At 46.1% G+C, this 24,015-nt stretch overlaps 1 protein-coding gene across 17 annotated transcripts in view; it reads left to right on the top strand.

Annotated features, from left to right (window-relative positions):
- The window catches only part of LOC138516732 (alpha-adducin-like), a 1,440,750-nt gene that overhangs the window by 1,315,583 nt on the left and 101,152 nt on the right, over positions 1-24,015 (top strand). For 13 of the 17 annotated variants that reach the window (XM_069632078.1, XM_069632071.1, XM_069632077.1 and 10 more), the window contains one exon: positions 17,756-17,848. In XM_069632078.1, the coding sequence (XP_069488179.1) occupies positions 17,756-17,848 (93 nt within the window). Of the gene's footprint in view, positions 1-17,755; positions 17,849-18,709; positions 18,750-24,015 lie in introns of all 17 variants that reach the window. The other 4 variants (XM_069632081.1, XM_069632080.1, XM_069632079.1 and 1 more) reach the window with 1 other exon arrangement.

Raw genomic sequence — 24,015 nt, 5'->3', positions numbered from 1 at the left:
ACCACAACAAGCGAATTATAAGGTGTGTCACACATTTTCCTGCATACCATGCCCGTGTTCATCACATACATTTATAGTTTGTACCTTCAAGATTGTTAAGCTAAGCCTTACGAGCGTTGGTTAGATTTAAACACAAAAAGCAAATTACATGGTGTGTCACAAAATGACTTTGCATGTTACCGCCTCCACCTAACCATTGGTATACAGCGTAATGAATAAGCCTGTACATCATGGATAAGCAATAGTCTATCTCACATGCTACATAAACCAGTGCCTTATATGCTAGCTATACTGTACTTGGATGTCACTGGCATCACTGCAACTTGCTATGGTTCACGCTGTCTGCCTAATAACTGTTCAGCATTATAGGCTAGACCACCCATTCAGTCTGATCATCGTACCTTGTCATGTTCACTTTGCCTGCAGCAGTAATTGCTTTAGTACGCTATGTTAGACTTTGTACTCTGTTAAATTTGTGCTCATTTACTGTACTCCCACTGGGCTAAACGGTGCATCCTCTTACCGCGAGCATTGTGATTGTTTCCACTTAAAGTCCCTACTGTGATTCCCACTAACCGAAGCTGTTGTACACTTGAAAACACCTCCCGTAATCAATCCCATGTCAATATGGAATGCATAATCTCAGTCTTAATTTATTATATTTATATGGCGCGCAAACAGCCCAAAGGCATTCAGGCGCTGTTACTTGCAAGAGCTTAGTTACAGGGTTACAGAAGTGGTAGCAGTATTTGAGCGCATTAGAAAATTTAGTACAGAAATACTGATAAGTACATAATTCCATCAATACAGTTTATGCAATGGGTCAGAGGTTCCATCAATGCATCTTATGCAATGGGACAGAGGTTAGTATTAAAGGCTGAAGGAAGGGGCCTTATGTGAAGAGAATAGTTTTCATAGCTTTACGGAATGCGATGAGGGAAGCCTCACCTCGGAGCGTGGGAGTCTGACCTCTTTATCTATGTGTATTGTATCCTTCAAAGATTGCGAATGTGAAATGTGCTGTCACTTCACTATCCTATTCTCTAAAATGTAATACATTGTGCCAATATGACTGTACTGTGTTAGATTAATTTAACTTTCAAGATGATTCGTTCAGCGCCAATCTTCACACTATACCTCAATATGGAATGCACAATAGCAGATTGATCTCTGTATCAAGTCTTATGGTAGACCTCAACCAGGCGCCTCCACCGAGTTGTCAGCCCAGCTTTGACATACCTCCAATCCCCCTAATAGATAATCATGCTAGGATTTCTATTTGCCACTATGTATCCATGTTGAATTATAAAAGATTGCCTACTTTGCACAGGAAGCTCCTTTATTACCCAGGGAAATGGCCTCTCCAGAATTGTCTGTTACATGCATCATCCCATCCCCTGTCCTACCCACCACTCCACCCTTCCTGCAAATCCAGAACCTTCCAAATAGTCAAAACACCACTAGGTTCATCAATAACCTAGAGCCTACCACCTGCTCTCCTGTGACGGCGCGAGACCATGCGCCTACCAATATGGATTCACTTGCCACCTATCCTATTCAGGGAAATTCTAGACTAATAAGATTAAGATCCCAGACCAAACACTTCCACTTAAATTGTTCCAAGAGCATGTACTGAACAGCTCTCTCTAAATTCGAACCCATCCCTAGCCAGGCAAAAGCTGCATAACCCCAACCCTCTCCCAAACAACAACATAAGACACCACCTAAAGCCACTGCCAAACAACCTATCCGCACCAATGGACCACAGATGCTGACAATAACGCCTCTGCCTGAACTCCCACTTAACCTCAAAGGCGCTCTCATCAATGCCCGCTCACCCGGAGCCCATGCTATTGAGATCTATGATTTCATCTATCGACTCGATTGCACCTCTCGACTGGACTGACCACCAGTGTCAACTTCACGTTAACCAGTAATGAGAAACGGCCCCCCCAAGACTCAGACAGTGGACTCTTACGAAACATGAAACATTAGGAAGCTAACAGCAGACAACCTATGCCCCACACTAAGCAAAGCCCTCTCTTCCAATATTATCATAAGTGACAATCCTGGCCAACTCGCAGACCTCTATCATAAGTATCTCACCATCATCGTTGACTCAGTAGCACCCATTACAACTAAAACACGACGTGCTGATGAACAAAGGAGCTTCTGGTTCAATGATGAACTAGTTGCGGTTAGGCTCATTAAAATATCCCTTGAACATATCCACAAAAAATCCTGCACCATTGACTCAGCCAACCCCTTCTTAGAGGCTAATAAAAACTACAAAGCAGCAATCATAACCCATAAAGCCAATGCATATAACACATGCATTAGCAATGCCTCCCCGAACTATAAGGAGCTCTTCACCATCCTTAGAGAACTGGAAAATCCTACCCCAGACACCACGCCGGTTAACTCTAGTAAAGAGTGGTGTACCACTATCCAAAATGTGTTGGCCTCCAAAATCGAGCTAGTACAAAATAAATCACAAAAAGAAAGATTTTAGCTGATAAAAACATCCTGACTCCACTATCAACACCACTAATGACAATGCTAATATGCTATTCCACTTCACGCCAGTGACTCAAGACTTAGTATTAGAAACTATATCTAAATTAAAAGCTTCCAACTGTAAAGGGGACAATTTCCCATCCCACTTAGTTAAACTTTGTGCCGCCACTCTCACTCCTATCATTACCAATTTCCTCAATGCTTCTATCAATATGAACACAGTCCCAGCCATTATAAAAGAAGCATGGGTGACCCCACTTCTGAAATAACCATCCCTGGACTCAACAGCCCTGACGAACTACCAACCTATTACCACGGTCCTGTTCTTGCTTAAGATTATAGATAAAATAGCCTACACCCAAATTCAAGCCCATTTTTAACAAAACCAGCTCCTGGGAGCCTGGCAATCGGGATTTCGGCCTAACCACAGCACTGAAACGGCACTCCTTGACTTGATGGACACCATTAGGGACGCTGGCAAACTTTGTATACTATTGATGCTAGATCTATCTGCAGCATTTGATCTAGTGGATCACGACAAACTCTGTGCGACACTAGCGAATGACTTTAGATTCTCCAAGGAGGCCACCCTCTGGGTGAAACCCTAGCTGAACGCACGTCTAAAGTATCCAATCTTAAACAGACTGCAGACCCCATACCAGTGCCCATAGGGGTACCCCAAGGGTCATGTCTATCGCCTACCATCTAGAATGCGTATAACAAGCTAATATTTGCGGCCCTGGATGCCATGGGTGTTATCTATACCAATTTTGCAGATGATACCCAAATCCTCATACCGACTACAGGGAACTATGACCATAACATCTTGCTCATCAACAAAATGTACGCAATGATACAAAATTGGATGGCCTTGAACAGTTCATTTCTCAACGATGAGAAAACAGGAGATTCTCATTGTGGGCTACCCAACAAAAATGAATGCCCTCCACTCAGACTACACGATAATCAACATCGATGGTACTCCGATTCCAGTAGTGCAACAGGTAAAAACTTTAGGTGTTTACTTAGATGCTAACCTAACTATGACGAAACATGTAACTGCCCTATCCTCATGTACCTCCTACACGTCCAAATTAATTGCACTAAGTCGCCAGTTCCTCACGCCCAAAAACTGCATCACATTAGCTAGGGCACTGATATTATCTAAGCTGGACTACTGCAATGTACTCCTACTAGGTACCTCTAACGCCAACCTAGTCAAACTACAATTAATGCAAAATAATGCTCTACAAGCAGCCCTAGGACTAAAAAAATCAGACCACATCTCCAACATCAGGAGGAAGGCCCACTGGCTACCCATTAAGGCTAGAATTATATTCACTGTTTGTTACCCACAATTGTCTTGCCAAGAAAGCATCCACTTATATCAATAACTCAATAAGAAAAAAAGAATCCAACAGAAAGCTCAGATCCAATAAAATGTGCCCCTTGTGGTCCTGCGCTTCAAAAACTCCAGAGCAGGGGGAAGTAGCTTCTCAGTCATGGCCCACCAAACACTGGAACTCCCTCCCTCTAAGCATCAAAAATGAAGACTCCTTCCAGTGCTTCAAAAAACCTCTCTAGATCTATGCTAATTAAAGAAGGTTGGTTACTAGAACATGTAAATAAGTAAATAAGTCCCATGCAACTATAACCTATGTTCCTGTAATATGTAATCTTTTGTCTTACTGCTTCAGATATATATGTACTTTGCATGCTACTGAATTATTATTAAGATGTCTGTAACTACGCCATGATACCTCAGGGTCTGGGCGTACAACAAATGCAATAAATAATATTTAAAAAAAATAATAAATAAAACCTGGTCAAAAATAAGTGTACTTTTTCCCTTTTCCTGTCCAATCATCATGTGGTTGCCACAAACTGAGTTGTCACCTTGAGGATAAAGGAGAATATCCTGCATGTCAAACTTGGCCACATGCATCCAGTGTTCGCTATACACAAATGCCCGGCATGTCAAACTTGGCCACAATGATGCAGTGTTTTCCATCAACCTAATATATGCCTCATGGGTTGTTGCTACTTTAGATATTAGATGAGGCCCTGCAGATGGGAAGAGGGATTTGGATATTATTTTCTTTGTGCTTGTACAGATTATCATTAACATTTGTAACCTACTGGTATTGTTTGGTGTGTGGTTCCCTGCAAGGCGACTTTGGGTAAAAAAAAGCTTGGTGTACCAGGAGTGGCACAATACTTATTATTTGACCCTGTAGTGTAATCACTTGAGCAAGATGGCAACATTATTGTCGTTATACACCAGGTGTCTATTTTGATGCTACAAACTGTATATCTTGAACTAGCTGTTGTGTTTGATGGACATGATGTGACGATTATTATGTCCACATTCACACCTAGACAGTATTTCTTATCTGCAAGTTACATTACGTTTTCCTGGGTTTTCAGCATACCCTTTTGAGGATAAACAAATAGGTATTAAACTGTCCATGAGGTCTGTGTAGAATCCACTCATGTTAAGGCAATACTCATATGGCCTGTCCCCTGTGGCCGGTACTGGAACCTTTGGCAGCGAAAAAGTGAGCTTCCCCTTTAAATTTAGTACAGCGTGTCAGGGGACGGCCTCGGGCGTGGGAACGCCCTGCCGAGGCCCCGCCTTCTGGTGCTTCACCTCAGTCCCTTTTTCTGCATGGTTGGTGTCGGAACTAGAAGCTAGCGCAAGACTTTTATCTTTCCACTTGCTCCCCTTTGTTTTGCAATCTTTTTTTTTTTTAAACGGTTTTTATTAATTTTTAAAACAAACAAACAATACAAACCAAACTGGCAGCGCTTTTTGCAACAATCACATGAACATCAATTAGTCAAGACCACTGCTCCCCCAATCCCTCCCCCCTCAAGAGCTTGTTTGTCCTTCACTTTCCGTATCTGCTACGTGTGGCAGGATATCACCTCCTTCTGAGTCTGCAGAATCCGTTATTGTTCCAAACAGTCCTGCTATTAATACTCTCCATGCCATCAGGGTACCCACTTCTTCTTCCCCACTCATGCTACATGCCTCCTGCCATACCACAGTTTCAGCCTCCACCCATTTCTGCAATTCCCGCCACCATACCTCCATCCGTGGCTTATGACACTGCTTCCATCCCATGGCAATCCTCCGTTTTGCGAGCACATATGCAAAGTCCTTTAATTTCCCAACATGTTTAAATTTCCGTGGTCTGGGAAACCCTCCCAACAGGCAGGCCCAGGCCGTATCTATAATGAGCGTGACCTCTTTGTCCGCTAGTTTTTGCGCCACTTCTCCCCAGAAACTCTCAATCACTGGGCAAGACCAAAACATGTGTGTCATATCAGCATTTTTCTTGTCGCATTTTGGGCACGCTTGTCGTCCCGCATTTCCGAACTTGGATATTCTCATCGGGGTCATATAAGCTCTGTGCGTTATATACAACTGTATTTGTTGTAATCTAGCATTTCTTGACACCTTCTTGTGGTATCCCATAGCACGCTCCCACATCCCATCCTCCATCTGCTCCCACCTCAGTTTCCCAATCCAACCTCAAATGCGTCAACTCCTTCCCAACCCGGGTCATCACCATCTCATACAATCTAGAGATATCATGCCCCCCTTCTGATATGTCATATATTGTCCCCATAGTGGCGTCTGGTTCCTCCGCCAATACAGTCTCAGGCCAGATTTTACGAATATTCTGCACCAGTCTTAGGTACGTGACATACTGGCCCCTATGCAAGCCCGCCCCTTCCTCTAGTCCTTCAAAATCCCTAATGGTCCCCTCTTGCCAAACATCCCCCAATGTAACCAGCCCGACCGACTCCCAGTAGGTCCCGATTATCATCCTTAGTTGCTTGTCTTCCCCTGCCAAAGCAACCAACGGCACCTGCGGGGAACACGGGTACGGGTCCTCCATCATTCGACATACTCTACGCCACATCTTCCACCCCAGCAACATCATTCCCGGGTGCTCCTTCATTTCTGAACTAGGCAACCAAATAATTTCCTTCAGGTAAAACGGAGTGCAGTCCTGTCCAAACAGCCTAAATTCGGGAGTTGCCTCATCAGAGAGCCATTTGACCACATACTGCAACTGACCAGCTACATAATAGGCCTCAAAACTAGGCAGCTTAATACCCCCCCTCATGGAAATTCTGCAACTTCCATAGCGCCACTCTATTCCGGGTGCTATGCCATAGGAAGTCTCTGCACATACTATTCAGTTTAGCAAAAAACTTCTTAGGTATCATATACGGAATATTGCTGAAAAAATGTAAGAGCCTAGGCAGGACCACCATTTTAAGCATCGCCCCCCGTCCCATCATTGCCAACGGCAACTTCTCACAAAACTTCATGCTTTTACGGATTTTTCCCACAGCCACCTCGGTGTTATGCAAATGTTCCTCCTTTACCGTGTGATACACATCTATTCCGAGGTAGTGGAAGGAACCAACCGCCCATGGTATCGGCAACACTGGCAACCGCTCCGGAAGGGTTCCTCTGTAGCTACCCAATGGGAATATGCTCGATTTTTGGGGGTTCACCGCTATGCCAGACAGTTCCGCATACCTTTCCATTACCTCCAGAATATATTGAAGATTTTCCTCCGGATATTTCAAATATAATAGCAAGTCGTCAGCATACAGGGATATTGGGTGTTTCTCTCCCCCTACCTCGATGCCTATTATGTCATATTGTTGCCGAAGGTATACTGCCAGGGGCTGCAGGGCCAGAATATATAACATCGGGGAGCAGGGGCACCCTTGTCTGGTGCTTCTGATAAGTTGCCACCTCTCAGATATCACCGCTCCTGTATGAACCCTAGCTAGTGGCTCACTGTACAGCAACTTCGCCCACCTAATGGAGCCCAGCCCCATCCCGTACTCCCTCAGGGCCTCCAGCAACCACGACCACCTGACTGAATTGAAAGCTTTGACTGCATCTAAGGACACAACCGCCATTTCACCCTCGCTCTTGTTCCCCCATTCAACCCCCCGGTGGGTTATATTCCTGTTGGGGACATAACCTGTTTGGTCCGGATCTCCACAATCTATTAGCCAGGACCGCCATCAATATCTTGCCATCCTGATTCAGCATTGACAAGGGTCTGTAGGAGCCACAGCTATGCCCTGGTTTGTTGGGCTTAGGGAGCGGTATTATGATCGCTTCTCTAAGCGATTCCGGCAACCGGCCCACCTCAAATGATTCATTAAGCATTTCTAGCATGGGGGGGGAGTACCTCCTCCCTATATGCTTTATAAAATTTGCTAGGAAGTGTTTTTCAATCTTATTTAACCTCCCTTCGGTGCATCGCCCCCCCCCAGAGCATGTTAGTTGCAGGAGGATTCTGAGCGAACGCTCGTTCCCGGCCTCAGCCCCTAATGCACTCTGTCTTGAGTGTCTGGGGCCTGACTAACGCTGGGACACGTGTGCGGCTTACAGCGCTCTGTCAAAGGGCATTGAAGAATCGGTTGTCGCGTTGGAGGGAGATATTCCATACTTCTCCTCCAGCGCACCTTAAGAACTTCGTCTCCAGGACCTAGACAAGGGAGGCCCTCTGTTCAGCACAGCTCCTCAGTGCGGTGCCTCCTTCCCGGGGGTTCCCACAAGGAAGGGTTCCTTGGATTCAGGTTCTGGCAGGCCCGAGGCCTCTAAGGCTACTGGCTCCCAAGCCAAAGGGCCCAGGGCTCTTCAGGGCGTTCTGGGGGCAGACCCGAGGCTGCCAAGGCTATCGGCCTCCAAGCCGAGGGGCTCAGGGATCCTACTGGGCTGTTCTTGGAAGGGCTATCAAGTTCGTCTCACCTTCGACCCTAAGGGATAAAGGATTGTTGGGTACCACTTCCAAGAGTCCGTCCTCGGCACGATCCAGCGTGACTACTGGCACAGGTGCCGAGGGCGCGCAGCCTACCGGAGCTCAATCTGAAGTCGTGAGTCAGGGCGTTGCAACTACCGGCCATCTGGCAGAGAACTCTGTGCCTACCAGAGTGATCTGAGGTCGACGCTTCTGCTTCGGGTACAGGACCTAAGGTGTTCCCATGTCTGAGCCCTCTCATGGCTCGGGGCCTTCGCGGCCTCCGGCCCAGGGCATGGCACAATGCCCCAAAATGGCAGTTATGCACCAGACGGAGTCTGCTAGGCAGGTGGCCATTTTGGATTCGACTCGGAGCCTGCCTGTGCTCTTGCCCGCTGAATGGGCCTTGCAAGAAGGTTCCAGTCCCCTTCTCTGGAAGCGGCAGCAGACTGTATGGTACAGGCATCTGGTCTCATCGGGGGTACATCTACCCATCGCAGCCTTACAGCTACACGCCTCAGGTGCTTTGACCAGGAGCGGAGACCCAGCCCCTCGCAGGGCCAGGCCCCTAGCAATCCAGCGACTAGCAAGGATCACTTCCTCCTCCTCATGTGTTACCGTCAGATGATGGGGCTCCTGAAGGATATAGTGAAGGAGGTGATCCCGCAGGTGGTACGTCCACGGTGACCTACTCTGGGTCCTGCACCAGTGCCAGTCCCTCCCCCGGTCTAAGCACCTATCTCCCAAGGCCCGGACTGCCCTCGAAATGTAAAAAAAAAAAAGGGGGACGATGAACTCTCGGCATCCGTTAAGGCCTTTTATTTTTTTTAACCTTTTATTTTTGTTGGCAGAGGTTTACAACAGACACACATGTTAAAGCGCATGATGCATAAAGCAAATATAAGAACAGCAGTGCATTAACCACAAAAAAACAATAGTATAGTGCGTGAGGGTAAAAACAGAGTATAATAGTTAATGATGTGCAAGCATTTTCTAATGGGGCAGGGGACGAGCCCGTTAAGGCCTTTTATGACTGCCTTCAGGGCCTGGCGGAGTTCTTGGGGGTCCCTCTGCCCGAGGAAGCCCCCCAGGAGTGCTAGCAGAGGTTTTGAGGAAGCGCTCCATGATCCGTTCTGGCATCCCTCTCCAGAAGGATGGCCTGCACATGGCGAGAAAAGTCTGGGAGAAGCCCAGGGCCAACGCCCAAATGGACAAGAACTTGGACAGCAGGTTAGAGCCGAGGCCCTGAAGGATGCTGTATTTCACGAGGATCTAAGGGAGGAGATTATCGGATACTTTGACATTAATACTGGGAGTGTGGAGTCAGAGGGAACCCTGTGGGAGGCCTTTAAGGTAGTGGTGAGGGGAGTGGCCATATCCAAATCTAGAGGGCTCCAGGGGAGCATAGAGCAAGAGCTCCAAGAGACGGGGAAGAAACTGGAAAGAATTATGAAAAGAGAAGGTACCTCGCAGGAGGATGCTGAACAAGCGAGCCTACTAATACAGACTAGCGGGGGGCTTTGGGAGAGGCTATGCAACCTGAATTATAAGAAATACGTTGAAAGGCAACATGCAGGGGGGGACAAACCGGGGAGGCTGTTAGCATGGCTATACAAAAACGAGACACAGAGGACAGTAATCAGGGAGATAATAGGCGAGGAAGGCCAGATCTGGAACATCCAGGAGAGAGTGAATGAGGATTCTTCAGATTCTATAAGCGCCTCTATGATGACGTGGGGGAGATGGCAGAGAGGGAGACCCAGGAGACGCTGGAAGATATAGGATTGCCTAAAATTAATGAGGAAGAGAGGGAGGACTTAGACGCCCCAATCACTATGGAGGAACTAGATACAGTGGTGTTAAATCTGCCCACATGCAAAGCCCCGGGGTCTGACGGCCTCCCCCAGTGAATTCTATAAAACGTACAGACAGGAAGTGCTCCCCCCACTGCTGGCAATGCTAAATGAGGCTTTTGAGATGGGAAGGCTACCAGCTTCCCTGAGGGAGGCGGTCATTGTCCCGCTCCTCAAACCCGGCAAACCTAGCATGGAATGCAGGTCATATAGACCCCTATCCATGTTAAACCAGGACAGCACAATTCTAACGGTGGTGCTGGCGAACCGACTCAAAAGGGTAATAAACTCATACACCCCGACCAAACCGATTATGTCCCAGGCAGGAACACATCCGATAACCACAGGAGGCTCCTTCATATCATAGAACAGGTAGAGAGGGACCCAAGCGAAATAGCGATAGTCTCGCTAGATGCAATAAAAGCCTTCGACTCTGTGAGGTGGCCGTGGATCATGGCGGCCTTGAAAGAATACGGGATGGGACCTGGGTACCTGAGGTGGGTGAAGATAGTATATAGTTCCCCAACAGCCAGTGTCAAAACGGGAGCGATAATATCAGAAAAATTGCAATTTAGCAGGGGCACAAGACAGGGCTGTCCATGGTCCCCAATGTTGTATATTCCCGCATTGAAACCATTAGCAATCTGCCTCAGACAGCAGTATGGAGAAATAGGGGTCCACACAAAGGGCGGTTCACACCTGATGTTACTGTATGCAGACGACATGTTGCTGTACCTGCGCTTCCCAGAAGAAAACCTACAGTATGTGTTGGAGGTGATGGAGCGATATGCAATTCTTTCGGGCATAGCAGTAAACCCCAGGAAGTCATGTATGTTCCCCTTGGGGAGATATAAGGGAGTCCCATGGGAAAACCTACCTGTTTTGCAGATACCCTGGCAGACTAGAACATTCCGATACCTGGGGATTAATATATACCACACGATTTCAGATGAGCATAAACACAATACGGAGAGGGCGGTGGAAAGCATCAAGAACAGCATGGGGTTTTGGGTGAAACTCCCCCTGGCCATGATGGGAAGGGCGGCCTTGCTCAAAATGGTGGTCCTGCCCAGACTGTTACACTTTTTCACGAATATCCCATAGATGTTGCCCGAGCGCTTCTTCACTAAACTCCAGAGCTTATGCAGGGGCTTCATATGGCACAACTCTAGAAACAGAGTGGCCCTATGGAAACTGCAGAACACGTACGACAGAGGGGGGCATAAACCTGCCGAATTTCGAAATATACCACCTGGCGGGGCAGCTACAATACGTTGCCAGGTGGCTGTCCGAAGACGAGACGGCAGAATCTAGACTGCTGAGGGGAGACTGCGACCCATACTTCCTAAAGGAATTGATATGGCTACCTAAATTACAACTGCGGGGGCGATCGAGATTGCTAGGACTAGGCTGGAAGACATGGCGTAGGGCGTGCCAAGTTGTGGGGAACCCAGCCCCATGCTCCCCGCAGGTGCCACTTGTGGCGCTATGCGAAGAGGATGAACAATTACAGAAAAGGATACGCAAATTCTGGGAACCGGTGGGCCTTGCGACCTTAGGATATATATGGCAAGAGGGGAAGGCACTTGACTTCCAGATGTTAATGGAAGGAACTGGGGTACATGAGGGGCAGTACATATGCTAGAATCATTAAACGGGTGCGAGAGGTGTGGTCAGAGGAACCATTGGCAGAACAACCCGATCCCGTCATTGAAATGTTGTATGATATCTCGGAGGGGGGGGGGCACGAAATATCCAGAATCTATGAACTACTGATGTATAGAGTGGGCAAGGAGTTGCTCCAACTGAAGCGAGATTGGGAGGAGGAGGCGGGAGAAGCCACACAGGACGGGTAATGGGTAAGAGCCCAGACGTACCACAAGAAGGTGTCCAGGAATGCGAGGCTGCAGCAATATAAGTCACACATACTTTTCCTCTCCTCTTCTTCTTCAGATCGGGTCCCTGGCTCTTTTACAGAGAGGTCATTTTGTACTAGGAGATGCAGGCAGTAGAACCTGTTCCTCAATCAGACAGGGGCTCCGGTTTCTACTCCAGGATTTTTACGGTACCCAAGAACAAACAGTGTGGCCTGAGGGTTGTCCTGGACCTGTCATTTCTCAATCTGTCTGTACCGCTAGAATGCTTCAAGATAATATGGTCCAGCACACATCGCAGAGTCTCAGTGTGCAGGGGACTGGATGTGTTCCCTTCATTATCTCGGATTCTCTCTCAACCAGCGGAAGTTACAGTTGTAACCCTCCCGAGGATCTGGTCTTCAAAGCAGTGCGTTGGAACATGGCCGTTCAGCGGGTGTTCCTCATGCCCGAGAAGCTCCTCTCCCTTCAACAGGCGATAAGCCATTTCTGGCCAACTTGACCACCTTGGCATGGTGTTACCAGCACCTTCTGGCGCTGATGGCCTACTGCATGCTTACTGTGCAGCATGCTTGCCTTAAGATGAGGTGCCTCAGTCAGACAGGATCCCAATACCCCGCTCCTCCTGCCCGATCTTCGCTGGTGGTTGATGCCGTGGGAGCCCCGTTCACCTGACTGGACCCTACCCTGGTGGTGACGCAGACTCCTCTCTTTCGGGCGAGGGGGGCTTCTCTGAAGGGCTACGCGATTCATGGTGCATGGTCCAGGGCAGAAGCCCTGCTGCATATCAATCTGCTCAAGCATAGGGCAGTGGGCCTGGCCCTCAAGGCGTTTCTGCCCCTCACCGGAGGGGATTCATGCCCAGGCAGGTTTGTTCTGGTCAGGTCGGACAATTCTACTATGTTTACCTGAAGAAGCAGGGTGGCACCCATTCCCGCCTTCTCTGAATGGAGACGGTATTGATCTGGGAATGAGTCCTGGCAGAGGGGGGTTTGGATTTCTGCAATCCACCTCCTGGGGACAGCAATGCAGAAGCGGACCAGCTGAGCCGCTTGGGGTTCAACACCTAGGAGTGGGAATTGCACACAGACTTCTTGTTTCCCCTGTTCCAGCATTGGGGGTTTGTGGACCTGGACCTGTTTGCATCTCCTTTGAATTCAAAGTGCTCCCTGTTTGCTTTGGGGGCAAGTTGGGTGTCTCTGAGAGATGCCTTCCAGATCTATTGGCAGGGCCGCAGGTGTTCTACCTTCCCGTCCCCCCCCCTCTGCTTCAGCGGACCCTCCGCAAGTTCCAGGCTTCAGTGGACTGCAGCCTCATCCTGATTGCCCCCCACTAGCCTTGAAGGTCATGGTTTTCAGATCTGCTGCAGACCCGGACCCGGTTCCTGACCAGCTGGACATTCAGATCACAACTGTGACATCATTCAACAGGCCAGTTGGCCCTCTACCCGGTCCCAGTATAAGAGCAAATAAACTAGGTTCTGCCATTGGGCTCGTGACAAGGGTCTGGATCCTGTCACCTGTCCTCTAAATGATGTACTGGCTTTTTTGGCACACCTTCCTCATTCTGGAGTTCAGGTGGATACTTGCCACACCTATTTGGTGGCTATTGGGGCTTTCAAGAATTCCCCTGAGCATGTGTTTTCAACTGCCTACCCGGTGGTTAAGGCTCACCTCATGGGGTTGTCTAGGCTTTTTCAGCCGGTGCATAGGCCGCATTCGGTCTGAGACCTCAATGTGGTTCTTGCCACTTTGCAGTGCAAACCTTTCGGGCCAGCTGTTAACGCTAAAGACAGTTTTGCTGGTAGCCCTCACCTCTGTGTGCAGGGTTAGTGAGCTGCAGGCGTTGTCTTCGTGAAAGCCCTTCACCACGTTCCACAACGACATCTTGCGCACTCACCCAAACTTCTTGCCCAAGGTGGTCTCTCCATTTCATCTGAATCAAGAGATCTGCCTGCCGGTGTTCTTCCCGAACCTGCAGTCAGAGGCAGAGAAAACTATAGATTCCTTGGTGGACCGAAAGAGAGTCCTCACATCTTACCTCTCTGACAAAATCTTTCAGGAAGTCATAGGCATTGTTTGTCACTTTTGGGGGCTCCTCCCCCAGCTCTCAGGCTTCCAATGCTTCCATCTCCCGTTAGATGGTTCAGGTCATTTTGGAGGCGTATACAGCCATGAGAAAGCCGGTCCTAGAGGGGATTCATGCCCAGTCGATCAGAGCTAAGGCCACAGCCGTTACGTTTCAGAGATATGCTTGTTTGGATGTCATCAGTAAGGCGGCTACTTGGGCCACTCCGTCAGCCTTCTGTAAGCACTATTCCTTGTATACCATCTCCAGACACGATGCAGAATTTGGTCAGGCGGTTCTGAAGAACCTCTTTGCTTCGTCTTAAGATATGGGGCAGGTTGTCACAGCTCCACCCTATGGTCTTGATCAATGGAATCACCCACAAGAATGGAGGAAAGGGGACGGGATGTATGAGTAATTAAAGTTACTCATTGTAGTGACTAGAGTACTCGTAGTCCATAGTCCCCTTTCCTCCAGACGTCCATCTACCTTTCCCCATTTGTATGCCAAGGGCTAATCTATCCGGTGTAGCCAGGTATTTAAGCGTCAGATGTGGTAAAAGGGGACTCGCCGAACGGCAGGGCCTCAACGGGGCGATCACACGCACGAGGCCGCGTCCCCTGCGCGCTGTGCTAAATGTAAAGGGGAAACTCAATTTTTCTCTGCCAAAGGTTCCGGTACCATCCTCATGTTGGGGGGTGCCCACAAGGATGGAGGAAAGGGGACTATGAACTATGAGTACTCTAGTCACTACAGCGAGTTACTTTAATTATGATGGAATGTTTTGTAAGAACAAATTTAAAATTGCTTACAGTTATTGCAAAGAAAAGGATAATTAGAAAGGATTTGTACACAAAGTATGAAAACATTAAACTATAATTGCATTAAAGTTCATCTTCTACTAAAGCAATAGCTACATTTTAACTTTTGTGAATACATTACAAGTTAAATCTGATTGCCTCAAACTATTATCGTACATCTGTGTGTTCAGATTGAAAGTATTGGTGCGATTGCATGTAGCTTTATCTTCCTATAACATTGCTACATCCTACTTAGACGAATTGTCAAAACTGGGAGAAACAAATGTGTTGAGAGAGACTTTCTAAGGGAACGCAAGCATTTTATCTGAGTGTCAGTGCTTCGAGTTTCAACATGCTGCTGATACCAGAGGGGAAAAGTCATACTTGACAGGTGAATTGAAATATATCACGCCTGCCTTCAGTTCTTGTGATAGTCTTGAGGACTCCAACGGATCAAAGCCATTAACATTTCACAAGGATTTCGTCATTGCTGATGAGCAGCCATCCTGTCAGGATGCCCACATAAGCTATTTTCGTGGAGACTCAGATGATTAACGGTCCCAACACACAGATTTTCATACTGTAGTCATCAAGGCACTTCGCTCCAACTCTGATCTGTTTTCTAAGACTTCAGGTACCAATGCTTGTTATAACACTCTTTCAGTTGGCGGATCACTCCTTCTTTTAACTAAAATTCTTTAATAAATTTCAAGATCTCAAAACGTTTCCAGATTTGATTACCTTCTTGGCAGATTCTGCCTGTATATAATCTGATCGTTGCCAATTTTATTGGTTTGTGATTTGTTTTGATTTTCTTTTCTGTGACACATTGGAGGTTCCTGCTTCCTCTTCCTCTTTCCTTAAATTCAATGTGATATACTAATGTGGTGCAATGTTTTGTTATGTCTTTATTTGATTATATTAACGCCTACAATCAACACAAACCAGTATCTAAATAAAGATTTTTGTTTTTCCAGCAATGAGATTTTACTCTTAGTACACACTGCTTTAATTGAATGGCCAAATTGACTTTTTTCCTAATCAAGCTTTTACAGAAAATGAGTACATTTACTGTTTCTCAATCTCAGTATTTGTTGCCTTTTCCTTCATTGCCTAACAAAGTACCCCTACAAATAGTCAGAGGGTAAAAGAACAGAGTTATAAAACTAAGCACACACACACACACACACACACACCAGGCTGAGAGATGGAGTGTTCTGCCTCATAAAGCGTTGAGGACCAAAGTTAGACCCAGGGGATTCCCTGTACTTCGTTTCACTTAGATTCTGGCAGGTGCAAGCCGTTCAGGGACCAAATGCATAGCTACCACCACCCTATGACCACCTTTTAATTATTATCCAAAGTAATGATTTTGGGGTGGGATCCTGCACGTAGGCAGAGCTAACACCAACTTTGTTGCTAGATGCTAAACCCCTCTTCATCTGAAAATCAGAAGTTGAAAGGGAACATGGTAGGGGTGAAAGTTCAGAACCTTCTTTTACTAAACTTAATTTATGGCTCTTTGAGGCTACAGCTAAATGAGCAGACTAAGTAAACTTGCCAATCCATATCTGCCTATAACTTTGAATCACTTGATCTATCAAATCTTGCGTATCCCGCCAACAACACATCTAATTACAACAGACTTTTACCACCCATAAAAGGAGTGCATCTGCAATCCAACTACTTGCCCTGCAGAATCATTGTGACAGTACTTGGAATATATTGTGTACATAAATCTTCTAGGGTGAGGGTACGGGGAAGGGTATGAACAGAATTTGTCACTTTATCCTCCAAGGCTGCAGGTCATGGTCACAGTGCTTGGTTGCTATTTGTTTGATGGGGTGCTAAAAGCCTGCTGCCGGTTTGGAACAAATGCACAACCAACTTATGTCCTGTTGATCATAATCACTAGATAATAAATACGCTTCTCTATGCCTTGTGTTACTAGGCAGGCCTAGTATTCTTGTTTTATTAAATTCATATAAATTTGATCTATGAAGCAAAATTGAGCGTATTGTAATATTTCGTTTTGTATTGTGAAATGACTAATTAAGGGTTTTCCTTGGCCAATGAGTATTTGCAAAAACCCACTTGAATACCATTTTCTTTCCTTTTGTATTTGGAGCAACATGAATCTTCTCAGTTGAGAATTGTTTTAATGCAATGCATTGGGACAAATTCAGATAATTTGTTTAGCATCAGTGTTCAGAGTCCCAGTTTTAGTCTTGTAGTGATTCCCTAGAAGGAAGTAACTTCCCCTATGTACAGCACGTCTGTGCATTATGTTATAATGACAGCAACAAGAAGCAGAATAGCATGTGCATTTACACCTTCCTATGGTGGTGCACAGGGCGTGATGCATTGGAGCTTTGAAAGAGTACTAGAGAATATGTTTAAAACTAGACTAATGTTCTGTTGATACAGGGACGGGATTAGAAAGTGGAGTAGATGTCCATTTACATGCATTGACACTTTCAGACTACTGTTTTCAGATCATGTAGCCACTGTTTTACAGAACACAAAGTGACTATTCGTTTTTATTGTCAATTAAGGTTTCAAGTGCACTGCCTCTGGTGCTGCTCCTGAGCAGTCTTTGCTCTGTATGCTTGTGTGTCTCTTTCAGTTAGGGACCAAAATGCCAATTTTGTCATTCAGTGACGGTGTTAAGATACAGCCTTAACACCACCGTTCACCCAGTAAAGTCCCTCTCTGATTAGAATTGCTCATAGTATAGATATTCAGCTAGCCCTCCGCTAATGAGATGTTTTTTTCAATTATTTGCTTTTCTTCTTTTGTATGATGTGTTGAATAGCATCTTCAGGAACCTAATACGTGTTCTTCTTTTTTAAAACCTTTAGTAGATCATTTGGAAGAGCAACCTAAGGAAAAGAGTCCATCTGATCACAATTTAACTCACACTCCTCCGAGTACACCTATTAAGCAAGAAGAAGGTATGTCGTCATTGCAGTAGATAATAATGATCCTGCTGCACTGTTTGTTGAATGCATGACTTAATGCAGCCAGTATGCAAATGGCCAAAGAAGAATGTTCTTTTAGATTTTAAAAGCCACAGAGCCAATTAATCCAATGTTACTGTGGTAAATGTTAACAATAATAAAGAAATGTGCATACTAGCTCAGATATGGTTGGTAACCGAGTAAACTGTATCTCTGCAGCAATACTCTGTTTTAACACAAGTGTGAACCATGTTATCGGAGTAGAGCCTCTACAGTGCCAACACCGGCTCAAAAGCAGATGGTTTGCTGGATGCATGCATAGTCTTGCTGGTCCTATGCAGGTGCACTTCACAAAAGCATTATTCAGCAATACTTAAATATGCCCTGGTAATTACGTTCTGTGTGGCCATAGTAGAAATCTGCATCAACAGTACATTTATAATGGTATGCTATTGCACAATTCTTGAATATTGTTTTGAGGACTCTTCTGTGTGATTTGGGGTTAGTTCAACACAATTTACTTAACTTACTGTACGTATAGTAATATTGTAAATTCTAACAATAATTTGTATTGGAATTGCTACTTCTTTTTAGTGGCCATAATTCATAGTCCATGAACTAGAAGCTGGCGCTGTTCTGCTTCTGTCTGCTCAGCCGGTGTAATCTAAGTATTGTGTATCTGCCCGTTTGCCTTGTATTGAAAGAGCTACTGGTCTTTGTAAAGTCTTCCATTCACTTCATCTCATTTCCTTGTCCTCTCAAGAGTGGTCTCGGCCATTCGTTTAATTTAACAAAGGCTCTGATGAATGCATAGATTTTTCTACTTGTGCTTTTTTCTTCTTGTGGCTGCCGTAGAACCAGGAGATGGAAATGCTAAAGAATACCTGTTGCCATAGTAAGTACCATCCCATTCTCTCAGTTTCTGCTTCTTTTCCAGAATTCTTTGTGCTTTGCTTCATTCTCTGCATCCTTTGTGTTTTTCCTTCCTTTGATTTAAAACTGCCTTTGTTTTCCCATTCGGTGACACACTAACTTCTAGTTAACTTCCTTGAATTTTAGGTGCAGTATTTAACTGTGACGTGTTAGTGTTTATAGAAAGAGCAAATGTTTATTTTATTTAAATATTTTTTTATTGGTTTTACAACATGAACAATCAACATAACCCTCTCCATCCCCCCTCCCTTTCCCCCCTGGAATGTCCACCGTTCTATTTAGCTTCTGTTTGCAGAGTCAGTGACTTATCTGAACATATCAAGAATTCTAATTTTCTGTGGGCACCACTGTTCCATATAGTCGCTTTGTAGGTACTCCAAGGTGTCCGACCAATCCTCCCTGAATTTCTGATAGTTCCCTTGTATGTTGTATTGTCATATGTTCCATTGTTATATGGTACCATGCTCTTCTTATCCAGTCTATTGCAACGGGCAGGGACCGTTGCTTCCATTTTTGGGCGATTTCCAACCACACCCCAACTAAAAGACCCATGAAGTTTCTTTTCTGTGTTTTGGAGAGGGTTTTTTCCTTCGGGTTCCAAATACCACATAGCCACACCTCCTCCCCCAGAGTCTCGGCCCCCTGGAACATTGAGCTCATGTGGTCTTTCACATCTGTCCAATATTGTTGAAGCTTTGGGCAGTCCCACCAAATGTGTCTCCAGTTCCCTTGCCCTCCAGCATACATTGGGAGAGTCCCGGAACATTCCGTGGAGCCTCTCTGGGGTATAGTGCCATTGTAGGAGAATTTTCATCCACATTTCTTTCGAGTGGATGGCCCTCGTTAATTTAGATATCATCCCCCACGTGTATTCCCACTGTCCCCTTGGGATCGTCCTTCTCGGGGTTTTTTCCCACCTCTTAATATATTGCCAGGTGACCTTTTCTCCTACGTAGTTGATGAAACCATATGTACTTGATACAAACTTTTTGGACCCGTTGTTTTGACATGATGTATTGCTCAAATGGGGTTAATTCTCTGGTGGCTGCTTGTCTTATTCTCGGTGTGTCTAGCCAATGGTACAGTTGGTCATATTTATACCTATCCGTCCCCTTCAGGTGCAGTAGGGTCGTGCAATCTTCAAAGGTCCTTATTTGTTGTTCCTGATACATATCCCCTACCATATTGCAACCGCTTCCTCCCACTTTTGGAATGCCTTATTCTCTAGACCTGGCGGAAATTCTGGGTTTCTAAATAGGGACATGAAAGGGGCTGGGTCTTTAGTTAGTGTACCTTTCTTAGTTGCACCGTCCCATATTTCAAATGATGCCTGCATGATTTCGCTTATGCGTAGATTGGGATGTCTGTGTGTCTTTCCTGCCCATAGCATGTGTCTTGTCGGGGCATTCGCCACTGCCCTGTCTTGAGCAACCCACAGTTTTTGGGACTCTTCCGGAATCCATTCCTTCAGGACCCATAATTGGGCTGTCTCATAGTACCTTCTAAAGTGGGGTAGAGCGCAACCCCCTTCTTTTCGTGAGGCTGCTAGTACCGAGCTTGAAATTCTAGGGGTTTTCCCTGCCAGATGTATTCCTTGACTGCTTTCGCTAGGGATTTGAAGAACGCCCTCAGGAGTCTTATTGGTAGGGCCTGAAATAGATATAAGAGTTTGGGTAGGATGGTCATTTTGACGACCGTTATGCGCCCCCACCATGATATCGATAACGGGTTCCACCTTTCCATGTCCCGTTTGACTTGTTGCAACAGGTTTGGGTAGTTTTGGGAGTATAATTGCTCTATTTTATGTGTTAAGGTGATACCCAGGTATTTGGTCCCTGTCGTAGCGATTTTTAGTTGGAGGGAGCCTGCTACTGATTGGATTCGGGTTGTGTCTCCCGCCAGTGTCAGTAATTCGGATTTCTGTCTATTTATCTTGAGGCCGTATATAGAGCCATAGTTGTCTATCTCCTGGACTAGTATAGGGAGAGAGTTTTCGGGATCTCCTAGCGTTAACATATCATCAGCATATGCCACATGTTTGTGGGTAATAACTCCCATGTCTATTCCCTTTATGTTTTGGTTGTCTCTTATTCGCGCTAGCAGTGGTTCCAGGAAAATTGCGTATAATAGGGGGGATAGTGGGCAACCTTGTTTCATCCCTCTCTCGATTAGTATTTTATTAGACAGGGACCCATTCACCGCTATTCTAATGCTGGGGGATTTGTAATTGGCTTTTATCATATTTATGAATGTTTCTCCTATGCCCATTTTCCTCAGTATGTGGAATAGGAGGGACCATTCTACTCGGTCAAACGCTTTCTCTGCGTCCAGAGTTAGTATCGCTGCGGGCGTGCCCGTTATTCCTATCTTTTCCACGATGTGGAGGACCCTCCTAATATTATCGTGTGTTTGTCGTCCGGGGACGAAACCAGACTGGTCCTGATGGATCAGTTTTGGTAGCACTTGAGTAAGTCTGTAGGCCAGGATTTTAGTATACAGCTTGGCGTCTAAATTTATCAATGCTATTGGTCTATAGGAGGTCGGAGACTCGGGATCTTTCCCCTGTTTGTGTATCACCAGCATCTTGGCCTCGTTCATCGTTGGGGTGATGTTGTGTTTTTCTTTGAAGGAATTAAATAATTTGGTCAAGGTCGGGCCAGTATGTCCCCATATTCCTTGTAGAATAGCGCCGTGTAGCCATCGGGGCCCGGGGCCTTGTTTCTGGGGAGGTCTCTGATTGCCTTATTGACCTCTTCAATCTTTATGTCCCTATCTAATGTGAGTTTTTCTGTGGCGGATAGCACTGTAAGGTCCACCCCCTCCAGATATGTTTTTTGGAGATTTTCATCGGGATGGTCTGTGGAGTACAACGTTCTGTAGAACCGCTCCATTATCTCCCCCATTTCAGTTGTTTGGGTCTTTCTATTCCCTTTATCGTCTCGGAGGGCCAATATGGTCCTTTCTAGTTGCTTCCCCTTAAGTTGTCTAGCTAGAAGTTTATCGGCTCTGTTGGCCTTAGTGTAGTACCAATGTTTTAACCTCAGTAGGTGCCTTTCTGCTTTCTTAGTGCGGATCGCTTCTAACTGACCTTGGACGTGCCTCAGGGCTTTTTGTAGCTTTATAGTTGGTTTCAGCAGTATTTCTGCCTGAATGCCCCCAATTTTGGCCTCCAGCTCCCTCTCCCACTGATAGTTGAGCTTTTCTTTTTGGGCCTTCAATGCTATTAGGTGTCCCCTGGTTACTGGCTTTAGAGCTTCCCATTGTGTTTCAATGGATATGTCAGGGTGGTTATTACTTGTAAGGTATTCAGTGATTTGTTATCAGATTTTATTCCCCATTACAGGATCTCTAATTATGTCCTCTGGGAGTCGCCATTTCCATAGCCCAGGCGTCCGTGGGGTTAGTGCTATCTCCGCCCACAAAGGGGCGTGATCCAACAGTGATATGGACCCGATATCTGTCTTTCGTATTTTGCCCAGGATACCCGGTGAGGCCCATAGGTAGTCTATCCTAGCCATCGTATGGTGTACATGTGAATAGTATGTATATCCTCTGAGATTAGTATTTATGTGTCTCCAGATGTCCCCCAGAGCCATATTAGACATTTTCTTTTTTAGGGCCTCCGAGGGAGGGCTTTGCCCCTGCTGTCTGGGGGTCGATCTGTCTAAAGAGGGGTCCCATGCGATGTTCAGGTCTCCCCCCAATATTATCTCTGCTGTGGCGAAGTGTTCCAGCTTCTCAAGCATGTCCTTCAGAAAACCCTCCTGTCCTGTGTTGGGGGCATATACTGCAGCCAGAGTTAGAGGGCAACCTTCTATAATCGTGTTGGCTAGGAGATATCTGCCCAGAGTATCAGCCTCTGTTTGGAGCACTTGTACCTTTATGGAGTCCCTGAATGCGATCAGGACCCCCACCTTTTTGTCCTTAGCGTTTACCTGTAATATCTGATTGTAACTCTTCAGCCGCACCTTTCCCCTATCCTGTCTCTTTATGTGTGTTTTTTGTAGCATAATGATGTCGTACTTGTCTTGTTTTAGGTAGTGTTCCACTTTTTTCCTTTTGACAGGGGAGTTAAGGCCTCTGATGTTATATGTTAGTACCTTGATACCCATCCCGTCCATAAATGGTAAGACTCTGGTTGAGCCTTATGATCTGAGCTATGGTGGTTCCCGGTATCCCTCCCCTCCTCCCCAAGGCATGCCCCAACTCGCCTTCCTTCCCCCCTCCCCCCAAAACTGCCCTGTGATGAGCCCTGGTTCCTATGTTCGCTCAGGCGTTTCGCTGTGTGCGCCATGCTCATCTGACCACAGGGGTAACTTGTAGGGTATTCTAAGACCCTCTGGATACCAATAGGTGTCGCCGGAGCCCTCCTCCCCCCCTCTGCACCTTATCTTTTGGAAAGAATCGTCATCTGCCATCTTGTTTTCTTCGTGTAAATCTGCGTGGGGATGTCATATTTACCCCGATGGGGGCTTCTGGAGCTTCCCCTTTTGTTGTCATAACTCTTTTGGCGTCGGAGCTCTCCCCTTTTTCTCTACTCTCGTCCAGTGCCATTCCGATCTTTTCTGGGGTCTTTTATCTCTCTGTTCTCCTTGTTCTACTTCTCGATCTTGCATGCCCAGTAGTTGTTTCCCTTCCTCACATGTCGTTATTCTCCATTGCTTGCCTTCCCATGAGAACAGGAGTCCGAAAGGAAATGTCCATTTATATTTGATCTGTTTTGACGCTAGGAACTTCACCACCGGACCCATTTCTCTGCGTTTCTGTAGTGTTGACTGTGCCAAATCTTGGTATAGCTGTACCTCTTCTCCATTCATCCTTATGTGCTCCATTGACCTGGCTTTCCGTAATATTAGTTCTTTTTGGGGATATGAGGAGAGGGCAACTAGTACGTCCCTTGGCCGCGTGCCAGGTCTGATCCTCTTTGGACCCACCCTGTGGACCCTGTCGATTCCTACTTCCTCTTCCTCGTTTGCGTTTAAGATTTCTTTAAAGACCTGTTGCACTGCTTCTTTAAGTTTTCTGTCCTCCACCGTTTCCGCCATATTTTTTATTCTTATATTCGCTCTTCGTGATCTATTTTCTAGATCCTCGCACTGTAATTCAAGGTTATGAGTGCAGGTCAAGAGTTGTTCTTGGAGTTCCGCATTCTGACGTGCCTCCTCGTCTAGGTTTTGGGTTATTTTTTCCAGGGTGTCCGTCCTTTCTCCCAGACTCGTGATCTCTGT

The sequence above is a fragment of the Ambystoma mexicanum genome, chromosome 6q, assembly GCF_040938575.1.
Source record: "Ambystoma mexicanum isolate Mex_15411 chromosome 6q, UKY_AmexF1_1, whole genome shotgun sequence".
Classification (NCBI taxonomy): Eukaryota; Metazoa; Chordata; class Amphibia; order Caudata; family Ambystomatidae; genus Ambystoma; species Ambystoma mexicanum.
Note: the sequence above shows the minus strand (reverse complement) of the source record. Positions and strands in the feature narration are given on the sequence as shown.